The sequence below is a fragment of the Lygodium microphyllum genome, chromosome 30 (assembly GCF_053477565.2).
Source record: "Lygodium microphyllum isolate KBCC chromosome 30, Lygodium_microphyllum_v1.1.10, whole genome shotgun sequence".
Classification (NCBI taxonomy): Eukaryota; Viridiplantae; Streptophyta; class Polypodiopsida; order Schizaeales; family Lygodiaceae; genus Lygodium; species Lygodium microphyllum.
In genome coordinates this window covers 75,767,878-75,792,057 of record NC_141164.1, presented here as the reverse complement: position 1 = coordinate 75,792,057, position 24,180 = coordinate 75,767,878, and the positions used below count along the sequence as shown (strand labels likewise).

Below are 24,180 nucleotides of genomic sequence, written 5' to 3'. Positions count from 1 at the left end.
GTTGGTAATTTACTGTTTTGGGGCTGTTTTAAAGAGCTAATCAAGATGTAATGAGTTGGCACATGCAATTGGCTGGCTTACCAAGGGTGATGTTGGTGTTCCTTTAGAACCTTGTTCTTTGTGCAATTCCATAGCATATTCATGCACATCTCCTCCCAAGGCAAAAACTAGAATCTGAAAGGATTTTGATGATTGGGATATGACATTTGTCCAGGATTGAAATGAATCACATTGCATAATGCTTCACATACCCCACCGTACACATTCATCCTTTCCCAAAATATTGTTCCTTGAGTTTCTCCATTGTGGGCCCCTCAGTACCAGGTTGTATTAGTACAAATAGAAGGAGAGTTTAATATCAGTACAGGGCAAGGAATTTTTTTTTTTTGGGGGGGGGGGTGGCGGAAGTCGAGGGGGATTACTGTTCAAGTATAATTATTGAAAACTGTGACAGGTGAAGTTCATGGGTAGAAAGTCACCAGATGGATGGGTTACAAACTTACAGGGCATCTGCAATTCTATTTTCCTTGCCGATTTATGTGAGAGTGACACTACTAAAAAAGTGCCTCGGTGACATCTTGTTTGAGGACTTTGTTTGGAGATTTGCTAAACCCTAAACCTTATCTATTATGTGTAATCACGCTAAGATAGCAGTTAATTAGGACTGTATAGCTAGTTTCTTGATTTATAGACTGTAAGGCACTCTCAGCCTTGTTGTTTTTAGGGACTAGATCTGATTGTACTTCGTGGATGTTACTCAGGTCTCGATATCAGAACCAACACCTTCAATACATTTTGCTCTTGTTCATGGAACACGGTCAAGCCCGGCAATTACTTGCTATACCCCCACCAATATTGATGCAGAGCTTCGCTTTGCTGCACGATCTTTCTTACGTGATGGCGGTATCATCATAGATGTGGGCACCAAAACTGTTGTCCTGAGCAAAATTCTGAACTGGTAAGATCCCTGCCTGTCCTTCACAATTTGTTGCTACTTTGTAAATTGAAGATTCCCGTACAGTCACTGGTAAATACTGAGACATTGCACATTTAGATGGACAGAGTGGTGTGCAATATATTTTTATTAAATATCTATAACTTTATCACAGGAAGTTGATGGATGTAAGTTCTCCGCATGTTTGGTGAGGGTCAGTGTGTACCTTCTGTCTGCCCTACTTTTACCAATGCAGTGTTTTTACATGTCACCATCTGTAGCAAGTAGAAATTCAATTTGCAGTACACCACTCTGACACACTTCAATTGAAGTCATTTTGCATGCCAGTTCTGCACTGAGCCACAAGCTCCATTGTCCAATACTACATCGATATCAAACATTAACATAAATATTTGGAAGTGGCTGTTACCTGCTGCTATCAAGGAAACACTGGTAAACTGTGTGAATCCAGCATGCTAGGAGCTGTCTGTGTAATCACAAACAAATTAGCTGGTGCATGACAATATTAGACACATCAGTTTTCTAATCAGTATGTGCATTGGGTCTCAAGTCCCTTCAATACAAAGGTTGGCTAAGTAAGGTGTATGGACTTTGTTAGATTGTTTGGCACCAATTAGATTCTGTAGACATGCGAAAGGGATTGTGTACCAGCAAACACAAATGTGCACAGTAGGTGGCTTTTTGAATCCAGCATGCTAGGAGCCTTGTGCAATCACAAATAAATTAGCTGGTGCATAAATTAGACACATCAGTCTGCCCATTGGTTCTCTAGTCCCTTCAACAGGAGAATTGGCTACCTAATGTCTGACTTAAATTGTATAGCAGCAATTAGACTCTGTAGAAACTAGACATGCCAAAGGAATTGTGTACCATCATACACAGATGCACCAATCGGTGGCTTTTTACTTCCATTCTCATAAAAAAGGACTCCATTTTCAGCTTCAATGATTGTACCACCTCTGACAATTCTAATTTAATCTTGGCAGGCTCAAGTTTGGCAATTAATTTTCCAGTTTTTACTAACTTTTGAAAATTTGCAATGCACCAAAAGTTTCATGCTTTGGTACTCTTTAATGATTTTGTTGATAAAGCATTTGGTTTTGACTGTTGTGACCACTTAATACAAAAAGCTGTATTCATGTGAGTCTTGAAGTAAAGGACTCATTAAGCTAAAGCTATATGGAAGTCCTGAATTTGCCTGCAAGGTTCAGTGATTCTTTAGTTGGTTGTTTATCACGTACACCTTCTGACCTACTGTCATACATGCAGGTATGCTGCCGATTATGGCAAAAATGAACCAGAAATTTTAAAATGGATTGTCGACTTCATAGATCCTGTACAAGCAGAGCTTCTGTTGGAGTTGTTAGAAGGTGATATCAAGGTTGTCTACAAGAATTACGACTGGAGTCCTAACATTTGATAACATGTCCTCTTGAGATTCTGTATTGTGATTATGCACCTGATGATGGTTGCTCTGTAACAGAATTACACCGTAACAAATGGGTGATATTACAGGGTTTTTGTTGCGAGTTGCCTGTGAATAAATGTGGTGTCAGGGCAACTCCTGCAGTTTTGTTCCACAAAAAGATTCTTTCAATGAACTCAGGACCCCAAGGGCCCTTTACAAGTGTGTAGTGATAGATGCTACAAGTTAATCAAAGATTGCCACAATCAGTGGTTTTTCCCCATCTGCAGCGAGTATTTGTTCATGATTTTGATCGTGGACTCGTTATAAAGCATTCATGAGATCATAAAGAAAATTGAGTATCGGAATAATGCTTCTGAGGTACTCTGTTGGTACAGCATCTACTGGTCTAGTTGAAGCGAACATTCCATATGACCCTGGCTCATCACCTCGTTTATGAGATCTTTATCACCACCGAATAAAAAACCTTGAGTGGGATCCCATATCTTGAGAAAAACTTTTATTATTGGTTAAATACATATCAAAACCATAAAAGTTCGGGTATATGAAATAAGCTTTCTTTTGATTTGATGTTATAGATCAACGAAAATTAACCCTTCAAATTTACACTGGGTTGTCAACTGCTGCCATATTCAGTTGCTTTTGCCTTGATCATGTTGATGGTTGCATTTTCTTCCTCGTAAATGTATCTGGAAGCAAAGTTGAATTTTCTAAGATTGGAGAACATTTGGACATCCCTTCTCTTTGAATTGTGCTATATTTTCTTCTCTCAAAGCTGTGCTATATTTTCTTCCTTGTGCCTATCATTGAGGCAGAGTTGAATATGCTCCTTTGTTCAAGAGGACACGGTGTGTCCATAGTAATCCTTAAGTTTAATACAGGGCTACAAGGAGATGGGTTGAAGCATTTACACTTGTGGGTGGGTGGGGCAATCTATCCATTCAATCCCTTGACCAATAGTCGTCTTGCTATCTCCAAAATAACAAGCGTTCAAGAGTATGATAAACGGTGCTTTTTTTTTCAAATAAAGTGTGGCTAATTATATTACTTCAGAAAAAACTTGAATACAAAGAAGTGCTCATGCTCAATAGACCAAGCTGGAGCCGGTGAAAGTTACGGATACATCATATATGTAAGCCTCTCAAGGCGGTCTGGGGGGGGATAGGGGCAAGAAGCCATTTGGGGGGGGGGGGGGGGGGGGTTGTATCGCCATCTGGGGTTGCTTGCCTCTATCACGAAAAACACGTCATGGCCGTCCCAAGTGCGCATGAAATGACCACGGAGCTCTTGACGAGCCTTGGACTCGCCCTGCGCTTGATCCCATCGGCCTCGAAGGGAGTGGATGATGGAGGTTCAGAGCTCTGCTAGGGTGTACTGAAGGTCTTTCTCCGTCGAAAGCCACCTGACACCGCGTCTTTCAGATATACTAACCAGTAAGACTTCCTATGATTTTCCATACCTCGAGCGATTTGTTGTGGGCTCTAGTACCTGGCGGATGGGTAGAGCCTCTAAACCCACCACTGCTCACGACCCTACCTCGATCATGAACATCGTGTTTTGCATCTCGGCCTCATACAGAAGGTGATGGCCCTGGCTGATCGCCTACCAACAGAAAGCACCCCAAGAGATACATCCAAGGTTGGATGCTATGCAGCGCAGGATGCGGAATACTCCTCTCCACACGAGCTGTCGCCTCACACGACCAAAGGCAGTGCTTTGGGATTTCCATCGACTGTTATGTGTAGTACTTACAAACTCTCTCCTGCATTTGGATAAGCGAGCTTCCCACCGCCAAGCCTCCATGTGCCACCAGCCATAAAAAGTATGAAACCCTCCTCCGCCTCCAACTATCCCATAGGCAGCGCCAAAATGTCCGTCGGAACGGCTCCGTGATGTTGTGCTCTGCCCAATGCTTGCTACGTGATGGTGCCCAATCCATGTCCTCTTGCATCAGTATGTGTCTGCCAATCTTGGCGGTGTACTCCAGGAATCTCAGTGGCTTCTTGGCGACCGCAGTGGTTGGCCAAAGCCACTCTCTCGGATCCACTCCAGCTCATCAAGTGGCCTTCCTTTCCAGATCCAGAGGTGCCACTCCCTGAGCTCTTGCCAAAAGACCAAAGGGTCTAGCCACCATGTTTGCCCTTGAAGGCCAACCACACGGATCCTCTTCCATGAAAGGACATCTATCCCCTCGTCTTGCTGCTATCTGTCAAGAGCCAGATGCCCCCCTCTTGCACTCTGAAAAAGGTCCCAGGTGGAGCGCCACCTACTCTTCCTGCCGCCTGTAAGGGGATGCTTGCTGGTGAAACCCTAGCGGCCCATACCTCCTTGTGCTCTATCGGCTCTTGGATTGGGGGAGCAAGCCACTTCTGAGGTATCGCTGCGTCTATCTCCCTTCTCAGCTCCACTCCTCGCTGGCAGCTTGATGCTTGCTTCAGCACCTTCTCGTCCGCCATCCTGTACACCTCCCACCATGTCCTGATTGTACGAGCCACATCAGCCTCCCAACCAGCCCATTGGATGTGGGGGCGCTCGCCGATCTGTGCCCCCTTCCTGGTCCTTGACCTGGGGGTTCCAAATCACCGATTGACAGTCTATCTCCTCCTGGCAGCATGGGGGGCTCTGGATAAGGGCCTTACGGAGGCCCTACCACACGGAGCAAGCTGTGTAGGAAGGGTGATCTGGGCTGTCGTGAAGATCCATCTCAAGGACGGCCTCCACTCACCGCCAAGCCTCGGTCTATAGTCTTGAAGACCCTCCTGCAATAGGACCTTCCAGGTCTGTCCTCTTGGTGTGAGGCCGTAGACAACTAGCTTGCCCAGGAGGGCTATACTCTGATACTCTAGGTCTATAATCCCAAGCCCTTCCTTTGACCAATGTATAATGGTCGCCCACGCCACCTTGGCCATGGAATCCCTAGAGTCGTCTGACCCGGACCAAAGGAAATTCCAGACTAGGCAGCGAAGCTGTATTATGTAGGAGGAGAAGAAGCACCAACACGAGGCGATGTACCAGGCCGTCGCTAAGAGGACCTGGTTAACAACTAGGGCTCGACCGGCTAGTCAGAGGCAAGCCGTGCTCCAGTAGGTTAGCTTCCTCCGAATAGAATCGAGGACTGGAAGAAACTGCTGGGCAAGAGTGATGTCGAGTCCCAGCTGGAACCCTAGGCACCGGACGATCTATCCTCTGCTCACCCATCTAAATCCCATGTGGACGCCCCACTCCGTGCTAGAGTCTGGGTTTGTGAGGAAACCAACCGACTTTCACCAATTGATTTTTGCTCCTGCTGTAGTACAAAACACCTCAAGAGCCAACCTCACTCTCTCCAGCATCAATTCATCATCCTCTATGTAGAGCATTGTGTCATCTGCATACTTTGAGTCTAATAGCTCGGTCTCCTCTCTTACTGGAAGTCGGAGGCCATGTAAACTACTCACACGTGACCTAAGGAAGTGAGACATCGCCTCTTCAAAGGGAAGGAACAGGTACGGGGCCATGGGTAGCCCTGTCAGACCGATCTCTCCAGCCGAAACTCCTCCCCTCACCTCCCTCCTATGAGAACCTTGCTGGTGGCCGATCTGTAAAGTGCGGAGACCCTAGAAATCCAAGCCTAGGGGAAACCCAACCTTACCATGGTGCCCTCTAGGAAATCCCAGTCCACCCTGTCATAGGCTTTCTCAAAATCCAAGAGTAGTACGGCCAGTCTCTGCTCACTGTACTGGGCCCACTCTGTCGCCTCAAAGAAGGTGAATACATTGTCTAGGATGCTCCTATCCTGGACAAAGCCTGTCTGTGTGTCATGGATGATATCTAGAAGTAAGGCGCGTAGTCACCTACCAATTATCTGTGCCAGTGCCTTATAGGCCACTAACAGTAAGGTGATCGGTCTCCACTGGGAAAGCTCCAACTAGTCTCCTCCTTTGGGGAGAAGACTGATAAGGCCTACCGATAGACTCCCTAGCATTTGTCCTGAAGTGAAAATCTCCTGAAAGGCCAACAGTAGGGGGTCCTTCATCACTTCCCATAAGGTAGTAAAGAAAGCCTTAGAGAGTCCATCCTCTCCCGGGCATTTCTTCCTGTCCTGTGTATGGAAAGCCTCCTCTAATTCCTTCTCTGTGAAGGGGGCTAGGAGGGAGCGTCCCATCTCCTCTGTGACGAGGGACGAGATATTATCCCAGACCTGTTGTCTACATCGCTGTCCTCTAGCTGAGGCTGTCTCTTGCTGGAAGAGGCGACTATAGTAATCGGTGGCAATCTCCATCACCTCGTCTGGGCTAGAACAGGTCATCCCATACTGATCTCAGAGGTTGCGTATCTGCTCTCCAGAGGTGCGAGGCTGGTGCACTTGAAAAAACTCCATGCACATCGTGTCCCCCTTTTGCGCCCTCCAGAAAGCTACCGAGGTGCGGAAAGAGAACTCAGAGCGCTTGTCCTCTAGGCCAGCAATGGTTGCTTGCGCACGCACCTCTTGTGCGTGGAGAGTGGGATCCCCTGGTGCCACCTGTAATAATCTCTGTGTGGCTGCAAGGTCCCGTTGGAGTGCTCTCTCCTCATCCTAGCTCTGCTGCCTGGCTTGTATGGCTGCCTCTTGCAAATTTGGCTCGACTCAGCTAGGGCCTCTGCAACCTCCTTTGCGATGTGGCCCCTCTTGCCCCACTCTTTGGTCCAAATCTGCTCTATTTGTCTCGTCACCTCCTCCCTCCTGTAGATCGAGTCAGGGATCTGACAAGATCGTGAGTCTAGGGCAGATGCTGGGGGATTTAATGTCAGGAGAACCGGGCAATGATCGGACAACGTGGTGCCTGCCAACTACCCAATTTTGCCTCCTCGAGAGCCTCCCCACTCTCCCACATAAAACCTGTCCAACCGCTCTAGCAGGACTCCACCTAGCTGCTTGTATCCCCAAGAGAAGTCCAGGGACCTCTCCCTCCTGTGGAAGGCAGGGTCTCTCCAGGCATCGCGTGCTCCTACTGCTAGTAGAAACACCTCCCATGCTTCCTACTCCTCCCCGACCATGCCCTGGTAGTTTCTTCCTCTGCCCTACTGGTCCTCCAAAGCCTCTAGGTTGTTGAAGTCAACTTTAACAATCCAAGAGTCCACCTCTGGGAGTGGATGGATTACTTGGTTATGTAAGTTGCCTCAATAATTAAGCGTTGAAGGTATTTACAACTTACCAAAAAACTATAAAAACTTGTAATGACTTACATTATTGCATAACAACTCTAAATTTAGTAGCTAGCAAGATAAGTGATATAGGTCAATGGATTATCGACTTAAAAAATTAAGTAGATAAACACAATGAAGGGCAATATTCATGTTATTGGCATCATGTATGAGGAAATAGTCACAATTGAATAACCTAAAGAAGATCAATAGTAAGTTGACACATGAGCACAAATGAAAGAGACATTTGATCAATGAGTTGATTGAGAATAGCAACCAATGAAAGTGATGCATCAAGGCTTGTAAGATTGGTCATAATGAAAGCTTAGGTGAGGGTGAACTTAGATCATTCATTCAAAGATTAAAGTTTCCAAGGAAACATGTGAGGTGCTACATCTCTTCTTTATGTACATAAGTATTTCAAACATCATTGATTGCTAAAAACATGGCAAGTTGCTCTAGTCAAAGGATACAATATATGGTTGAATGGTACCTTGTGGGAAACTTGAAGACTTTGAAATGCATGTGTGGAATCTCTAGTAGTACAAATGCAAGATCTCCATGCCTATGGTGCTAATAGAGAGGGTGGATGAGAAGAATTAGGAAAGAGTAAAAAGTACTTCAACACATGATAATGAGGATTCCATATGGAAGGCTATCTTTAAGATTCCATGGGATTATGTTTGTATTTATTCATTGTATACTTTTGTTAGGATTATGGAGAAAATAATACATGAATATATTTATTTTGTATATAGAATGCAACCAGAGAAAGAAGCCATTGCAATGTGTAAAAATATGGAGAGAATGCTATCAAAGATGGGGCTATATAAGAATATAGAGAGAGTGCTATCAAAGATCAAGCTACAAAAGAATCAAGTAATGATTGAGAAGGATATGAAGAGATAACAAAAATTTAGTGTAAAGAGTGGGATAGAAAAGATAGATAGGGGTTAGCACGAGGAAAATAACTGATCACACTGATGGGATATTTAAGGTGTTGAGAGACTTAGTTACGGCATTGGTTTATATATAATCAAGTTTCTTCACCTTTCTTTTTAACTTTCACGGCTCTCTCTTTCTCTCTCTTCCTATCTTTCTCTCTCATGTTTTCTCTCTTTCTCTTTTCTCTTTGGAATCTTCTTTCTCCTCAATCCTCTTCATTACAATTAGTATTAGAGCTTCAGTCCTCTTTGGTCCCTTCTCCTTAAAAAACCTTAGTTTAGATATGTGCAATAGGAACATGAGTTGTAAGGCACAGTAATGAAATATCATAGGGACTTGATAGCCTTTCTTGGAGATCTCACAAGAGCCATGGCCAAGTTGGAGGTACTCAAATCATCTTTAGTAGCTCATCACTAACTTTGAGGTAAAATTTTAAGGGTTCTTAGTTAAAGAAGGATCACATGAGTTAAAGAAGAGTAAAACCTATTGTTATTTTTCAAGAAAGACCTTCTCTCTCTTCTTCCCTCAAGCTTGCTTCAACTGCCATGGTTTCTCTTTGATTATATATCTCATTCCTTGCTCCAAACCATATGCAACACGTTAGGGAAAAACATTCCTTATGTCTTGCTCTATCAATCAAGTACCCTTTTGAGGTAGATTAGTTTAAACATGTGGGAGACATCTTCAAAGAGATTTGTGCTAGTTCCAGGTAGATATAATGGGTATCATGTGACAGTCCCATGGTGAAAAAGGGGATAGGTGGGGTTCTTGGATTGCTCTCCTTGTTTCTGAGCCTCTCCCATAAGCTGCCATGTACATCTCTTGAATTACTTTGACCCAAAGAAAGCAACTTTAAGGATGCCTTCTTTGGTGATGGCTTTGTTGTAGTTGTTAAGTAGGTCTTAGTGTAGCCAAACTACCCCTCTTGTTGCCACTCCTTTGATTGAGGTGCTAGGGAGGTTTGGTAGTTTTTTCCATGACAAAGCAAGGATTGAGGGCCTATTTTTGTTCTCAACTACAGTTTTGTAGGATCTACTAGTCTCATTTCCATTACTTGGCTAGAGCATCAAGATATTGGGCATGGCCCTAAAACTTGCAAGTGTTCATTGGATGATGAGTGGACCATCTTCACCAAGCACAATTGAATCATGAGTCATGACATACATAACTCTACCTCCACTTAAGGTAGAAAGTCACATAGTAGCTTGCATGTAATCTGTATATAGAAAATAGGTTGCATAGTATGGAATAAGTCCGCCACTATGAAGTGCAATGCCATTATAGATTGCCCCCATGGCATGCTCATGAATGCCAAAGTGCACATTTCTCTCATCAAGTGTTTTTTTTTTTTGAAAATCTTCAAACATCCTAAGCAAGGTCATGCTGGAAGAAGCAAATTTTGCACTATTACCTATTAAACCTAGTATAACTTTTGCAAGGGGCATTCAAGTATGCTTGTGAAAGGTTTTCAGTCGCATCACTAGGAGCCTCACGAGTGAATTGTGGAATTGCCTTGTCCTAGCCTCCAAGCTGATGCAAGGACTTGGAGAGTAGGTTATAGAATTAGAACATATCTTATGGATGGAAACAATGATAAATAAAAGCATATGTATGTTGGATATATAGCCACCAAGTTTAGAGAGAATGCGCTAGTCTATAGGATTGAGAAACAACCTCTTCTTCACTTGAAATCAAGTCTAAGGAGAACCAACTGTCAAGAGAAGCAAGACAATGGATGGTAGATACTACTTGTTTAGAGTGCAAATGTAGATCTCAAATAGGAGTTGGCAATAATTGATTTGCAATCTCAGGTCCATAAGAATGACTTCGTGAGACCAAGTCCATTCTCGAGACATCAACATTATGATAGACGTTGAAACCTTTGCTATTTGTATACTCAATAGACCCATTACTATGTAGTGAAGACACCCATAAGACCGGGCCAATATGATGGCATATATAGAGAAAATCCCATGTCTACTACAAGCCCCTAGATCCCACTTACCCCTCCTTTAATATTGAAAGAAAAGAAGGCAATTTTGGGACAACACTTAGCCCATAGGGAGATGGTAAGTATGCTGAAAACATGCCAAGAAATCAGGCCCCCTGAGTGGCCAAAGTGATCACAAGTTTATTCCATCAGACGTAGTGAAGGACGGAAAAGAAAATGGGCTATGTTTTAGATGATGCAGGGAAAATTTGATGCCAGGAGGCATATTACACGGTGGATTCCGTGCCACGGTGGATTTCATAAACTTTGTTTACCGGGGCTCATACACAAAGTGGATTCTTTGTGCGAGAAGTCGATGGGGACGCCTATCCTTTTCGGGCATTTCATTAATTTAGTGTGTACATGGGTGATTCCATAGCGGGTGATTCCGCGAAATACATATTAAATTAATACACGTTTATGAGTTTAGAGTGCGCACTCGTGATAAATTAAGGTTAGGATTGATTTCTAACCAGTTGATTTATTTATGTAGCTGAAGACTGCTAGGTATTCACTTTTGTCGGTTTAATTGTATTATTTTACTAACGATTATGAACGCTTCAGTTGATGTGTAGAGATAGCAGCAATGGCGGAGGAAAGCATTGGAGGATAGTGTGTATTCGAGTTATCATTTATATTTTGATGGGCGCATACCTTAGGCATGTCACCTATATTTTGTCGTGCCTATTTATTATGGCATTGGATATTTATTTTTCATTTTGTATGCGCATGGGCGCACGATTATGATATTTATATTTGGACATTGTATTGGGTATGCCTGACTCTTTGGGTGCCCGTCCATTAGCTTTATTTCTATTTGGCACTAAAGCAAACTCAAAAGCCAAAAGCGTGCTATTTTGTAATTTGGGCTATTATTTGAGCTTGAAGATGATTAATACATAAAATACATACTTTGTGGAGCGCTCACACAAGGCATGGGGGGAGATTGCACCCAATTGGTCTCTTGTTCATGTCGTGCATGCTTTCTACCTTGAGTTTTGTGCAAAAAGTAGAGTTCTTTTGTTCTTTGGGACCTTCCGGTGCTCATTACGCGAGCATACAAAATCCGATATGTGCACCAGTGGTATCAGAGCCAAGCTGAGATCAAGAGCTTCCAATTGCTACCCATCTTGTGCGAAGGCGGAGCTCCTGAAACGATCAAGCTCTATAGTCAGTTTCATCGCGAACGGTCGATACAGCTGGATTCCTGGCGGTCAAGAACCTCTGTTTACAGCCTCCGATCGCAAAGGACCGGCCTGAGGAAGCGGAGGACCACTCCTACATCTCTTCTATCAAGTCGTTTCTTCTCAGACAAAACACAGATATAAGCTTCATCTTTAATCTTCAAGGTTTAAGCTAAAGCTTAAAACTAAGCTTTTTAAAAGCTTAGTATCTCAAATTCTTGAATTGGCGGCATCAGTATGTACTTGCCGTGATTTTCGGCGGGCTAAAAAACGTCCCCCTCCTAAAATTCGTCGTTGACTACAAGCTTAATCAACTAAGTCACAAGTCAAAAATTTTCAAAGTCTGTCAAGTTCCTTAAGTTCTATCACTCTGCAAGTCCTGCAAGTCAGCAGAGGTCAAAATTGACTTATTCTAAAAACTCCCATAAGGATTGTTCCTGCGCAGAAGCACTGAACTGCAAAGTTATTCCCTGGAAGACTCTGTTCGCATACGTAGACTTGCTGAACCAGTTTCAACACATGCAGAAGGTCATACGCAGATTTTACGAAGACTTCAAATCTTGTAACCGCAAAAGTCGAAGACCGTAAAAGCCAAACAAAAATCTATAAGCCTTGTATACCCGACTTTGAGCTACGCTCATCCCGCTAATTGGATTTTGAGAGCGTGAGGTCTTTTGAATTTTTACAGGATGACAAAACAAAACATGGACAATTTAATGGCTGAAGGCGATCTTCCTGAACCTACGATGGAACAAAAATTGGATTTAATTATGATGCAGCTAGATGAAGAACGAAGAGCCCGGCAAGCCTTGCAAGTTCAATTGGCCAATTTACAACAATCGACTACTGACAAAGATGGACCACAACCCGGAGATCTTATCCGATGAACCATCGATGCGACTCTCGAAGCTCAATCCATCCGCAAAGAAACAAAGATAAGTAAAAGAAATTTCAAATTCCGTACTTTCAATGGAACTCGAGATGGAAATACTGTCCTTGCATTCATCAGTCAGTTTGATGATCACTTTCATGAAGAGACATATGCTGAAAAAGATAAAAATTAAATGTGTCACTAATCATTTAGTCGATCGAGCATCTCTTTGGTGGACCGTGGTTCGTAAGAGTATAGATTGTCCCACTACCTGGGAGAGTTTAAAAAAGAAGTTTATGCAGAATTTCCTTCCTCCACAATTCCATGAAAAAGGCATAAAGCAATGGGACCTTCTTCAGCAAAGAGATCGTGAGCCTATTTCCTAGTACACCGAAGGCTTTTGGAATGCCCTATTGCAACTACGCATGCTTGAAGACATACCTGAAGAGACTCACAAGCACAAGTTTATGTCTGGATTACTTGGGCATTACTACGCTGAAGTCAATATGTTCAAGCCTGCAACCCTTGAAGTTGCAATTTCTCTGGCTCATGACACTGAAGACAAGATTCGAGGAAGAGACAAGCGTCCACAACAATTTCAAGCAAATGGTAACTATGATTCCAAGCAATTCAATTTAAATTTTAGAAGACTCAATCAAAGTCGATTTCCTTCATCATCTTTCCGTAAGTCTTGGACAAAACCACCTCCTTTGCCATCAAATACCAATCAAAACCCTAAGCCATCTTCATAGCCAAATCCTAATATTCCTAGACTTCCTGCCATTGCAAACAATGTATCTAAAGCCAAACCTATAGTGTGTTACAAATGCCATCAACCTGGACATCTAGCAGCCAATTGCCAATCAAAGAAGCCACCTGTCCATATCAACTATCTTGGAGCAATGGAAGATGAAGAACATGAGGAAATGCCTGACTTTATGGAAGATGAGGATGACATTGCTACTCCTTTGGATACTTTACCAGGTATGCCAACTCCACATTCCTTGTTGACAATGAAATGTTTAGTGCATGGAAAAGAAAAGATTATTTTGTATGATGATGGTAGTACACATGATTTTATTTCTGCAAAGTTAGTGAAAGAATTGAAATTACAAACTGTTCTTACGCATTATCGCATTAAAGCAGCATTCTTAGGCACAAGGTATAATGAAACACAAGAGGTGCATGATTTAGAAATTCAAATTGGTGAATACACTGAAAGAAAGAATTTCCTAATTGTACCTTTACAGTCCAGTGATATTATCCTAGGTATGCCTTGGTGTCATCAACATAATCCTGACATAGATTATTCCACACATTCAATTAAAATTCATTTTCAAGAAAAACACATTACATTGTATGGTATGCACGCATCTAATAATTTTCCACTGCTTACTCATACTCAAGCTAAACGTACATTACGCAAAAGTAGTAAATCTTATCTAATTTGGGTGAATGAACTTCAAGCTAAAGAAAAACATATGCACCCTAGGCATAAACAATTCCTTACACAATTTAAAGGATGTTTTGCTGAAGATTTACCACCCGGACTACCTCCTTCATGTCCTGAAGACCACAAAATAGATTTAATTCCTGGTACACAACCACCCTGTAAAGCACCATATATGCATAACTAGATTGAACATAAAGAAATTCAAAATCAAGTTGAGGAATTATTAAACAGAGGACTAATTAGACCTAGTAGTTCTCCATTTGGCACACCTGTTTTGTTGGTAAAGAAGAAGAATAATACTTATCGCATGTGCATTGATTATCGTGCCCTAAATAAGATTACTGTAAAGAATAGATATCCAATTCTTAGGGTAGATGATCTTATGGATAAACTACAAGGTTCTGCCATATTTAGTAAAATAGATCTTAAATCCGGTTATAATCAAGTGAGATTAGATAAATCTGATATATTTAAAACTGCATTTAGAACACAATTTGGTCATTATGAATTTTTAGTGATGCCTTTTGGATTGACTAATGCACCTTGCTACATTTAGTAGAATGATGAATCGCATATTTTTGAAATATCAACATTGTGTTATAGTATTCTTTGATGATATCTTGGTATTCAGTAAAAATGAGAAAGAACATTATGAACATCTGTCTTTGGTTTTCAAGTTGTTGAAAGATAATCAATTGTATGCTAATCCAGAAAAGAGCGAGTTCTTTCAAATAGAAATTGAATATCTAGGTCATATTGTGTCATTAGAAGGTATTAAGGTTGACCCTAAGAAGATAGAATCAACATTAAACTGGCCTATACCTAAAAATGTGCATGAGTTACGTTCTTTTCTAGGTCTTGCTAGTTTTTACAGGAAGTTTGTGTGAAATTTTTCATTACTTGCTTTGCCTTTGACTAAACTTTTAAAGAAAGGTATTGTTTATCATTGGTCTGATAATCAACAAAAATCTTTTGATTTATTGAAACATGCATTAACCCATGCTCCTATATTACAACTAGTTGATTTCAATAGACCATTCTTTTTAGTAGTTACTGATGCTAGCGGATCTGGAATAGGAGCCGTACTTATGCAAGATAATCATCCCATAGCCTATTTTAGCTGTAAAGACATGTCCTTAGTCAATCCCAAATATCTGACCGACATATCAAATGGGCAGCTTTTATTCAGAGTTTTCATCCCCTTATCCAATATCAACTAGGAAAAGAAAATGTAGTAGTTGATGCTTTAAGTAGAAGACTGACCATTCATAATATCTCTGTCATATCATTTGATTCTTTAACCTCTATGAAAGATACTTATCATGAGGACATTACATTTCAAGCTGACTGGAATAAATTAGTTGGAAATAACTGGATTCCTATTGATTCACTGTATTATAATGATGGATTCATGTTTTATGAAAAGAGATTATGTGTTACAGTTCCATTTAGATATTTTGTTTTGAATGAAATTCATTGTCCTCCATATCAAGGTCATACAGGTATCATATCTACTTTGCGTACATGACTGAAGATTTTTATTGGCCACATATGGACACTGATGTATCTATTTTTGTTTCTGAGTGTTTAGTTTGTCAAAGAGTTAAGAGACATCATGGTAAACAGTATGGTTTACTTATGCCTTTATCTATTTCATCAAGACCATGGGAACAAATTTCTATGGATTTTATTACAGGTTTACCTAATACTAAAGCTAACCATGATATGATTTGGACTATTGTATGTCAAGATTGTGGGAGAGAAGGAAGGAGTCTCACTTGTAGCTTTCTTGCTTGCACAATGGGGGAATACACACAAGGGTGGAGGCTGAAAACAATTTTCCTCTTCTTAGTTGTGTAAGCCAAAAGAACTCAAGTACAAAGAAAAAATAGAAGAACCCTAGATATGGGTCTCAAACCAAACTCAACTAACTAAGGTGGCATACTAACCAAGCCACGAACTAGAGTAGATAAGGATAGCTATCATGTAGCTATTATTCATGGGCGGTGTACCAACCGCGTCTGCAACTGACAAGTCGGTGACATAAATACACAACGGTCACCCTGGCGTATCATGAGTGGAGCTCGATATCTCAACACTCCCCCTCGAGCTCAATCCCAATTCCTGCACACCAAGCAGGTCTCTGAACTTGCGCAGCTTCTCTGCGCCCAATGCCTTCGTGAATATGTCAGCTACCTGATCCTCTGTGCTGACATAAACTAGATCAATAAGACCTAGTAAAACCCTCTCTCGCACATAGTGATAATGCACCTCAATGTGCTTTGTTCTAGCATGATAGACTGGGTTATTTGCCAAGTGTATACTACTCATGTTGTCACAATAAATGACAACTGGTCCATCTATAGACTGATGCATATCATAAAGTAGCTTATGCAACCAAGCTACCTCACATGCAGCCATTGCTGCACCCCTGTACTCAGCCTCTGTGCTCGACAAGGCAACTGTAGGCTGTTTCTTGCTGCTCCAAGTGACTGCAACACTCCCAAAAGAGAACACATACCCACTGGTAGATCGTCTATCAGAAATACTACCAGCCCAATCAGCATCAGTGTATCCATGCAACTGTATCTGAACCCCAGTCTCATAAAATAGTCCATACTGCAATGTGGACTTCACATACCTGAGTATGCGTCTAGCCGCATCCAAATGTGGTTTCCTTGGAGCCTGCATAAACTGACTTACCAATCCAACAACATAGCTCAAATCTGGCCTGGTAATAGTCATATAAATCAAACTTCCTACTATGCGTCTGTACATAGTAGGGTCTTCTAGAAGCTCACCTGTATCTGTGCTCAGCTTTACATTCTGCTCCAAAGGAACTGAAATAGGCTTACAGCCTGTCATCCCATATTTGGACAGCATGTCCAATCCATACTGCCTCTGCAAGAGCTGTATCCCACTTGGTGATCTGATCACCTCAATGCCCAAGAAATAACGCAGCTCTCCCAAATCCTTCATCTCAAACTTCTGCTTCAATAGCATTTTCACATGAAGGATATCTTCATCACTGTCACCTGTCATAATCAAATCATCAACATAAATGACAAGTAGCATAATACCTTTCTCTGTTTTTCTCACATAAAGTGAGAAATCTGCCTTGGAAATCTGAAAGCCAATAGTGACAAGATACTGTCCTATCTTGTCAGACCATGCTCTAGGTGCTTGCTTCAAGCCATACAAGGCTTTCTTCAACCTGCAAACAAACTCAGGATGAACAGCATGCACATAACCTGGTGGCTGCTCCATATAGACCTCTTCTTGCAAATCACCATGCAAGAAGGCATTCTTTACATCCATCTGATGTAAAGACCATCCCTTTGATGCAGCCATAGCAATGACTGCTCTTACAGTTGCCATCCTTGCAACTGGACTGAATGTTTCTTCATAGTCAATGCCATATGTTTGTGCATACCCCTTGACTACTAATCTTGCCTTGTATCTGTTCATAGAACCATCTGCATTGTGCTTCACCTTATAAACCCACTTATAGCCAATTGCATTCTTACCTTTAGGCAAAGGTACTAACTCCCATGTAGCATTTGCTTCCAAGGCATCCATTTCTTCATCCATGGCTTTCTCCCATTTTTCTTTTCCCATGGCTTGCTCAAAAGATGTGGGTTCTGGTTCCTGTATCACTTTGACCATATATGCATAGTGAATGGCTGTAAATCCATCATATTTCAGCCTATCCACAGGATACCTAGCTCTCGTAGACCTGCACAAAGTAGGTTCACTCCCAGGTGCTCTCAAAACATCCCTGGTCTTCCTTACTCCAGGTGTAACAATAGAAGGAATACCCAACTCATCATCAATGCTCTGTTCTGAGCCACTGGATTCACCATCCACATAAGAGTGACCTGCATTCACATCAAACATGGGCTGATCAACCTTCTCTTTTCCTTTTCGTGATACCTGCATACCACTATCTGCATTGCTTTGAGAAGATTCTCCTGATCTCAATCTGCCTGTCCATGGCGAAGAATGTGAACCACTGCTAGAGGACGCTCTAGGTCCACTAATATTTTGTGACTGCTGCTGTGAATTTTGTGCAGCATTACCATTTTGTGCATCTACATCATCAATCACATTTACTGGTTTATACCAGCTACTCATCTCATCAAAAACAACATCTCTGCTCACTGTAAACTTACGAGTAGAAGGGTTATAGCATCTATACCCTTTTTGCTGCAGAGAGTAACCAATAAAGATGCACTTCTCAGTTTTTGGATCCAACTTGGATCTCAACTCATCTGGCACATGTACATAGGCAATGCAACCAAAAATTTTCAAATGAGAAATATCTGGTTTCCTACCAGTATACCTCTCCTCTGGAGTCATTCCATGTATTGCTGCAGTGGGAGTCCTGTTCATTATGTAGACTGCTGTAGCAACTGCTTCAGCCCAATAAAAATCTAGCAAGTCTTTTTCATTGAGCATGGCACGAGATACCTCTCCAATATGCCTGTTTTTCCTTTCTGCAATTCCATTTTGTTGTGGGGTATAACTGCATGAATATTGCTGCTTTATGCCATGCTCCTGCAAGAACTTTGCAAACTCATTTGAGAGGTACTCTCCCCCTCCATCTGACCTTAGGCATTTTATTTGCAGACCTGTTTCTTTTTCAGCCATAGCTTTAAGGGTTTTGAAATGCCCAAAAACTTCACTTTTCTTTTTCATAAAATACACCCAAACTTTTCTGCTATAGTCATCAATAAAAGTGACAAAATAATGACAGCCTCCAAGAGATGCAGCTTTAGTAGTCCACACATCAGAGTGGATTAACTCCAATGGCTTCTCACTCTCTTGAACATGTCTAGGAAATGGTTTCCTTGCCTGTTTTCCAAACTGACAGGCTTCACATACCTTATGCATTTCTGCAACCTTGAATTTCGGCAAACCTGCAACAATATTTTGGGCCTGCATTGATTTAAGTCGCTGTACATTAACATGACCAATGCGTTTATGCCAGATATCAATATCTGCAACTACACCGGTCCCATGTGCAAACATTGCTGCACTCAATCCAGACATGTCTGCATCCAATGTAAACATTCTGCCCTTCTTCTTTCCTTTTGCTATCAAGCGACCTTTATTTTTCATATCCTCAACAAAGCATCCATGAGGATTAAATCTGACCTGCAAGCCCTGCTCAACCATTTGACCAACAGAAACCATATTCTTGGTGATATTCGGGACATGAAATACATCGGACAGGTATTTCTTTTTCCCATCCTGCATAGACAAGGGAATTTTTCCAATCTGCACAATAGGATGTGCAGTATCATCACCAGTCTCCACAAATCCTGGTTTTTCCATTTTCCTTGCATCCTCCATCCATTCTGCATGACCTGTCATGTGGTTTGATGCACCTGAGTCAACATACCATACATCATTGCTTTCTTCTGCACTTGTCACAGAATTGTTCATGTGCTGCACCATAAACAAATGCTCATTTCTGTCATCACCCTGTCTACTAGAAGATGCATAATTCCCTTGTTGCAGTTTTCCATTCATGATGTCATTCTGCTTTTTATAGCAGTCTTTAGCCATATGACCCATTTTACCACAGTAGTAGCATTCAACATTACTGTTTGCATTGTGGCCTCTTTGCCATCCACCACGACCTCTTTGGCTCCCCCTGCCTCTAGAGTTACCACGTCCTCCTCCATAGGACTGGTTTTCTTGAGTTTGCTGCATATTCTGATTTCTACCACGGCCTCCAAATCGGCCTCCTCTACCTCTGCCTCTACCTCTTCCAGCATTTGAGTAGAAGACAGTTTCTTTTGAAGTTCCTCCTGAAGAAGATGCACCGCCATTTCTCTGCTCCTCAGAAATTAGAAGAGCAATCAACTCCGCAAAATCAGGAAATCTTTCACGAACTGAAATGGATGTCCGAAACTGTGCATAATCCTTTCCTAGACCATTCAAGGTCACAGAAACTAAATCATCATCTTCCACTGGCGACCCAATGGAAGCAAGTGCATCTGCAATCTTCTTCACCTTCATGTGGTAGTCATTGATGCTCATATTTTCTCTTTGCACATTGTGCAACTCTTGCTTGAGCTGCATTTTCCTGGCTTGCGTATTTGTGCTATACATCTTTGACAGAGTATCCCATGCCTCCTTTGGCGTACTTGCATCCTGAATATGCACAATCATAGAGTCTGAAATGCTGATAGACAGCCAGTACATAACTTTCCTGGCTCTCTCATGCCATGCTTTGAATGCCTGCATTTGCTGTTGATTGGGAACATCAGGAAGAATTGGTTCTTCTTCATTTCCTGCAACAAATTCCCAATATCCTTTTCCCATAAGGAAATTCGTCATTCTAAACTTCCATGCCTGGAAGTTGTTCTTGTCAAGCTTTTCAGTTACAATCTGTGAAAGAGAATCAGACGCCATTACAGAACACTGCGAAAAATTCTGTCACTGCAAAAACTCAGCTTCACCCTCACAAGGGCAGATTTGCAAAACTGGCGAAAGTGGTATTTGACCACACAGTCACTTCCTAGTGACGATTTTGCATAAACAGGAACCAAGGATGATTCTGAAACTCCCAATGTCTCTGCGCACAAGCATACGATGCAATTTCTACAATAACTTTTCACCGACCTGTAGAACAGTGGTCGCACAGCATAAAACTGGGCCTTTTCCTGAGTGCGTGCAGAAAACTTCCGCCTTCAAAACAGGCCCCGAAATGGCCTGAAATCAAAAAAACAGGGTCGCTTGGAGCTAAAGCTCTCTCCCGCAGCATATACTGCCCTCTTGCTTCACCGCGAAGGGCGTCTCAACCTGAGACAATGCACTCTTGCAATTTCCGGCTGTGCTACCTGCAGAGATATGCTCCCAAAACAGAAAATGAAAGCAACGCTGCTCCTCTTACCAGAACACCGCGAGCTTGGCTTGCTTTCTTGAGCTCCTTACCACGAACAAGGCTCTGATACCATGTCAAGATTGTGGGAGAGAAGGAAGGAGTCTCACTTGTAGCTTTCTTGCTTGCACAATGGGGGAATACACACAAGGGTGGAGGCTGAAAACAGTTTTCCTCTTCTTAGTTGTGTAAGCCAAAAGAACTCAAGTACAAAGAAAAAATAGAAGAACCCTAGATATGGGTCTCAAACCAAACTCAACTAACTAAGGTGGCATACTAACCAAGCCACGAACTAAAGTAGATAAGGATAGCTATCATGTAGCTATTATTCATGGGCGGTGTACCAACCGCGTCTGCAACTGACAAGTCGGTGACATAAATACACAACGGTCACCCTGGCGTATCATGAGTGGAGCTCGATATCTCAACATTGTAGACAGGTTTAGTAAACAAGCATTTTTCATTCCATGCAAGAAAACTTTAACAGCATCTCAGACAGCACAATTGTTTTTGAAAACAGTTTTCACTAATCATGGATTACCAAAAGTTATTATTTCTAACCATGATTCTAGATTTTGTAATAACTTTTGGATTACTTTGTTTGCCAATCTAGGAACAAAGATTGATTTCTCATCTGCATTCCATCCTAAAACTAATGGTCAAACAGAAGCCACTAACAATACTATTTTAGATCTTTTACGTGCTTACACTATTTCTAAACCACAGACATGGGACACACATCTACATTTACTGCAGTTTGCATATAACAATACACCACGCACAGCTACAAAGAAAGCACCGTTTGAAGTGATTTATGGTTATAGATTTTCCGTTTGAAGTGATTTATGGTTATAGATTGTCTACACCTGTTGCATCTTTATCAAATAGAATTCAGAGTGCTGATCATATTGCTAACATGCACACTACTATTTTTGATAAGGTTAAAGACATGATTGCCAAAGCTCAGCAATCATATACAAAACAAGCCAATAAGAAAAGACACGCCATGAATTTCAAAGTTGATGACTATGTTTGGTTAAGAATAGAAAAACGTAGATTACAAAGTGTAGATAAACACCCACTTGTGAAATTAGCACCTAGATTCTATGGACCATTCAAGATCATTCACAAAATCAATGACAATGTATTTAAGTTAGAACTACCACCACATTGGAAAATTCACAACACCTTTTATATTAGTTTATTACGACCCTTTAGAGGCCAATTACCTATACACCCTGTTTATGAAAATCCACCTTTGTTAGATGAAGAGACTGAAATCCTTGAGCCTGAAGCTATCATATATACTGATTTTATGACCACTAAAACTGGCCATAGATATTCTAGATATTTGGTCAAGTTTAAAAACCATCCTGTTGAAGAGGCCCAATGGATGCACGCTAGAGACTTAAATGTTTTTCCCACTCTGCTAGCTCCACATTGAGCTAATAGAAATTGAGAACAATTGCTATCCCACCCCGGGGGTATGATGCAAGGATGCATATTACACGGTGGATTCCGTGCCACAGTGGATTCCGTGAGGTTTTACGGTGGATTCCGTAAACTTTGTTTACTGGGGCTCATACACAAAGTGGATTCTTTGTGCGAGAAGTCGATGGGGATGCCTATCCTTTTCAGGCGTTTCGTTAATTTAGTGTGTACATGGGTGATTCCATAGTAGGTGATTTCGTAAAATACATATTAAATTAATAAACGTTTATGATTTTAGAGTGTGCACTCGTGATAAATTAAGGTTAGGATTGATTTCTAACCAGTTGATTTATTTATGTAGCTGAAGACTGCTAGGTATTCACTTTTGTCAGTTTAATTATATTATTTTACTAACGATTGTGAATGCTTCAGTTGATGTGTAGAGATAGCAGCAGTGGTGGAGGAAAGCATTGGAGGATAGCGTGTATTCAAGTTATCACTTATATTTTGATGGGCGCATACCTTAGGCATGGCGCTTATATTTTGTCGCGCCTATTTATTATGGCATTGGATATTTATTTATTATTTTGTATGCACATGGGCGCATGATTATGATATTTGTATTTGGACATTGTATTGGGTATGCCTGTCTCTTTGGGTGCTCGCCCATTAGCTTTATTTCTATTTGGCACTAAAGCAAACTCAAAAGCCAAAAGCGTGCTATTTTGTAATTTGGGCTATTATTTGAGCTTGAAGATGAGTAATACATAAAATACATGCTTTGTGGAGCGCTCACACAAGGCATGGGGGGAGATTGCACCCAATTGGTCTCTTGTTCATGTCATGCATGCTTTCTACCTTGAGTTTTGTGCAAAAAGTAGAGTTCTTTTGTTCTTGGGAACCTTCCGATGCTCACTACGCGAGCATACAACATCCAATCTGTGCACCAAAAGTACATCATAGATCATGTATCTAAATGTGCTTACAAGTGGGCTAAACTCAATAGTACGTATGTCTCAGAGGATCTGGAGGAGTGAATGAATGCTACTGTGTTGATCATCAAAGATCTTGCACTACAATCATTTCTTGAGGGTGACACCATGGATCACTTCTATGACACAATGGATGTATTAAATCATAATTATCCTTTTAACCTTGGTGGCACTGGAGAGACCCACACTTGTATAGATGACCTCTATGCTCTTGATGCCTACCATGCATGTTATCCCTTTGATCCCATGGGAAGGAATGGCTTGAAAAAGCCCGACCTAGATCAACATTCCATGGTGTGTTTCCCCTACCTCAAAGATGCAATCTTGGCTAAAGACTAGCTAATTCTGGTTCGATTTGGACTATAGACAACACATTTTGAAACAATTTTTACATTGCATTAATTACAACCAAGTGTAACTTATATGCGCCGAAAGTACACTTTAAGAGCTTTGTTTTGACATGTCACATGTCTCATTGAAGCCACCCATAGAAAGTTATGACCAATTTTCTATAGTAGGCCTATTCTAGATAGCATGGTTTCCATTGTTTGTAAGACCCTAATTGTTAAGAATTGGTGGTCAAACTCATACATTGCCAACTCTTATATGATTGATGTACATATCATATGGGATGTAAAGAGTGGGATAGATAGGATAGAGACAAGGTTAGCATAGGAAAAGTACATGGTCACATATCGACGGGTATATAAGGTGTTGAGAGACTCAGTTAGGGCATCAACTTTTGAATAATCAAGTCTCTTCATCTTCATTTTCAACTTTCATAGCTTCCTTCTTTCTCTCTCTTCTTGTCTTTGTCTCTTTTTCTCGTCTTTCTCTTTCTTGTTCTCTCTTTCTCTTTCCTCTTTGTAGTCTTCTCT

General features: G+C 41.5%; 1 protein-coding gene across 1 annotated transcript in view; it reads left to right on the top strand.

Annotated features, from left to right (window-relative positions):
* LOC148010008 (uncharacterized) overlaps nt 1–2,641 on the top strand; it is a 14,056-nt gene extending 11,415 nt beyond the window's left edge. Inside the window, exons 5-6 of the mRNA XM_087672955.1 lie at nt 762–958; nt 2,225–2,641. Coding sequence (XP_087529081.1) covers nt 762–958; nt 2,225–2,375 — 348 coding nt within the window. The 3' untranslated portion in view covers nt 2,376–2,641. The remainder of the gene's footprint in view (nt 1–761; nt 959–2,224) is intronic.
* Nucleotides 2,642–24,180: the final 21,539 nt, after the last annotated feature.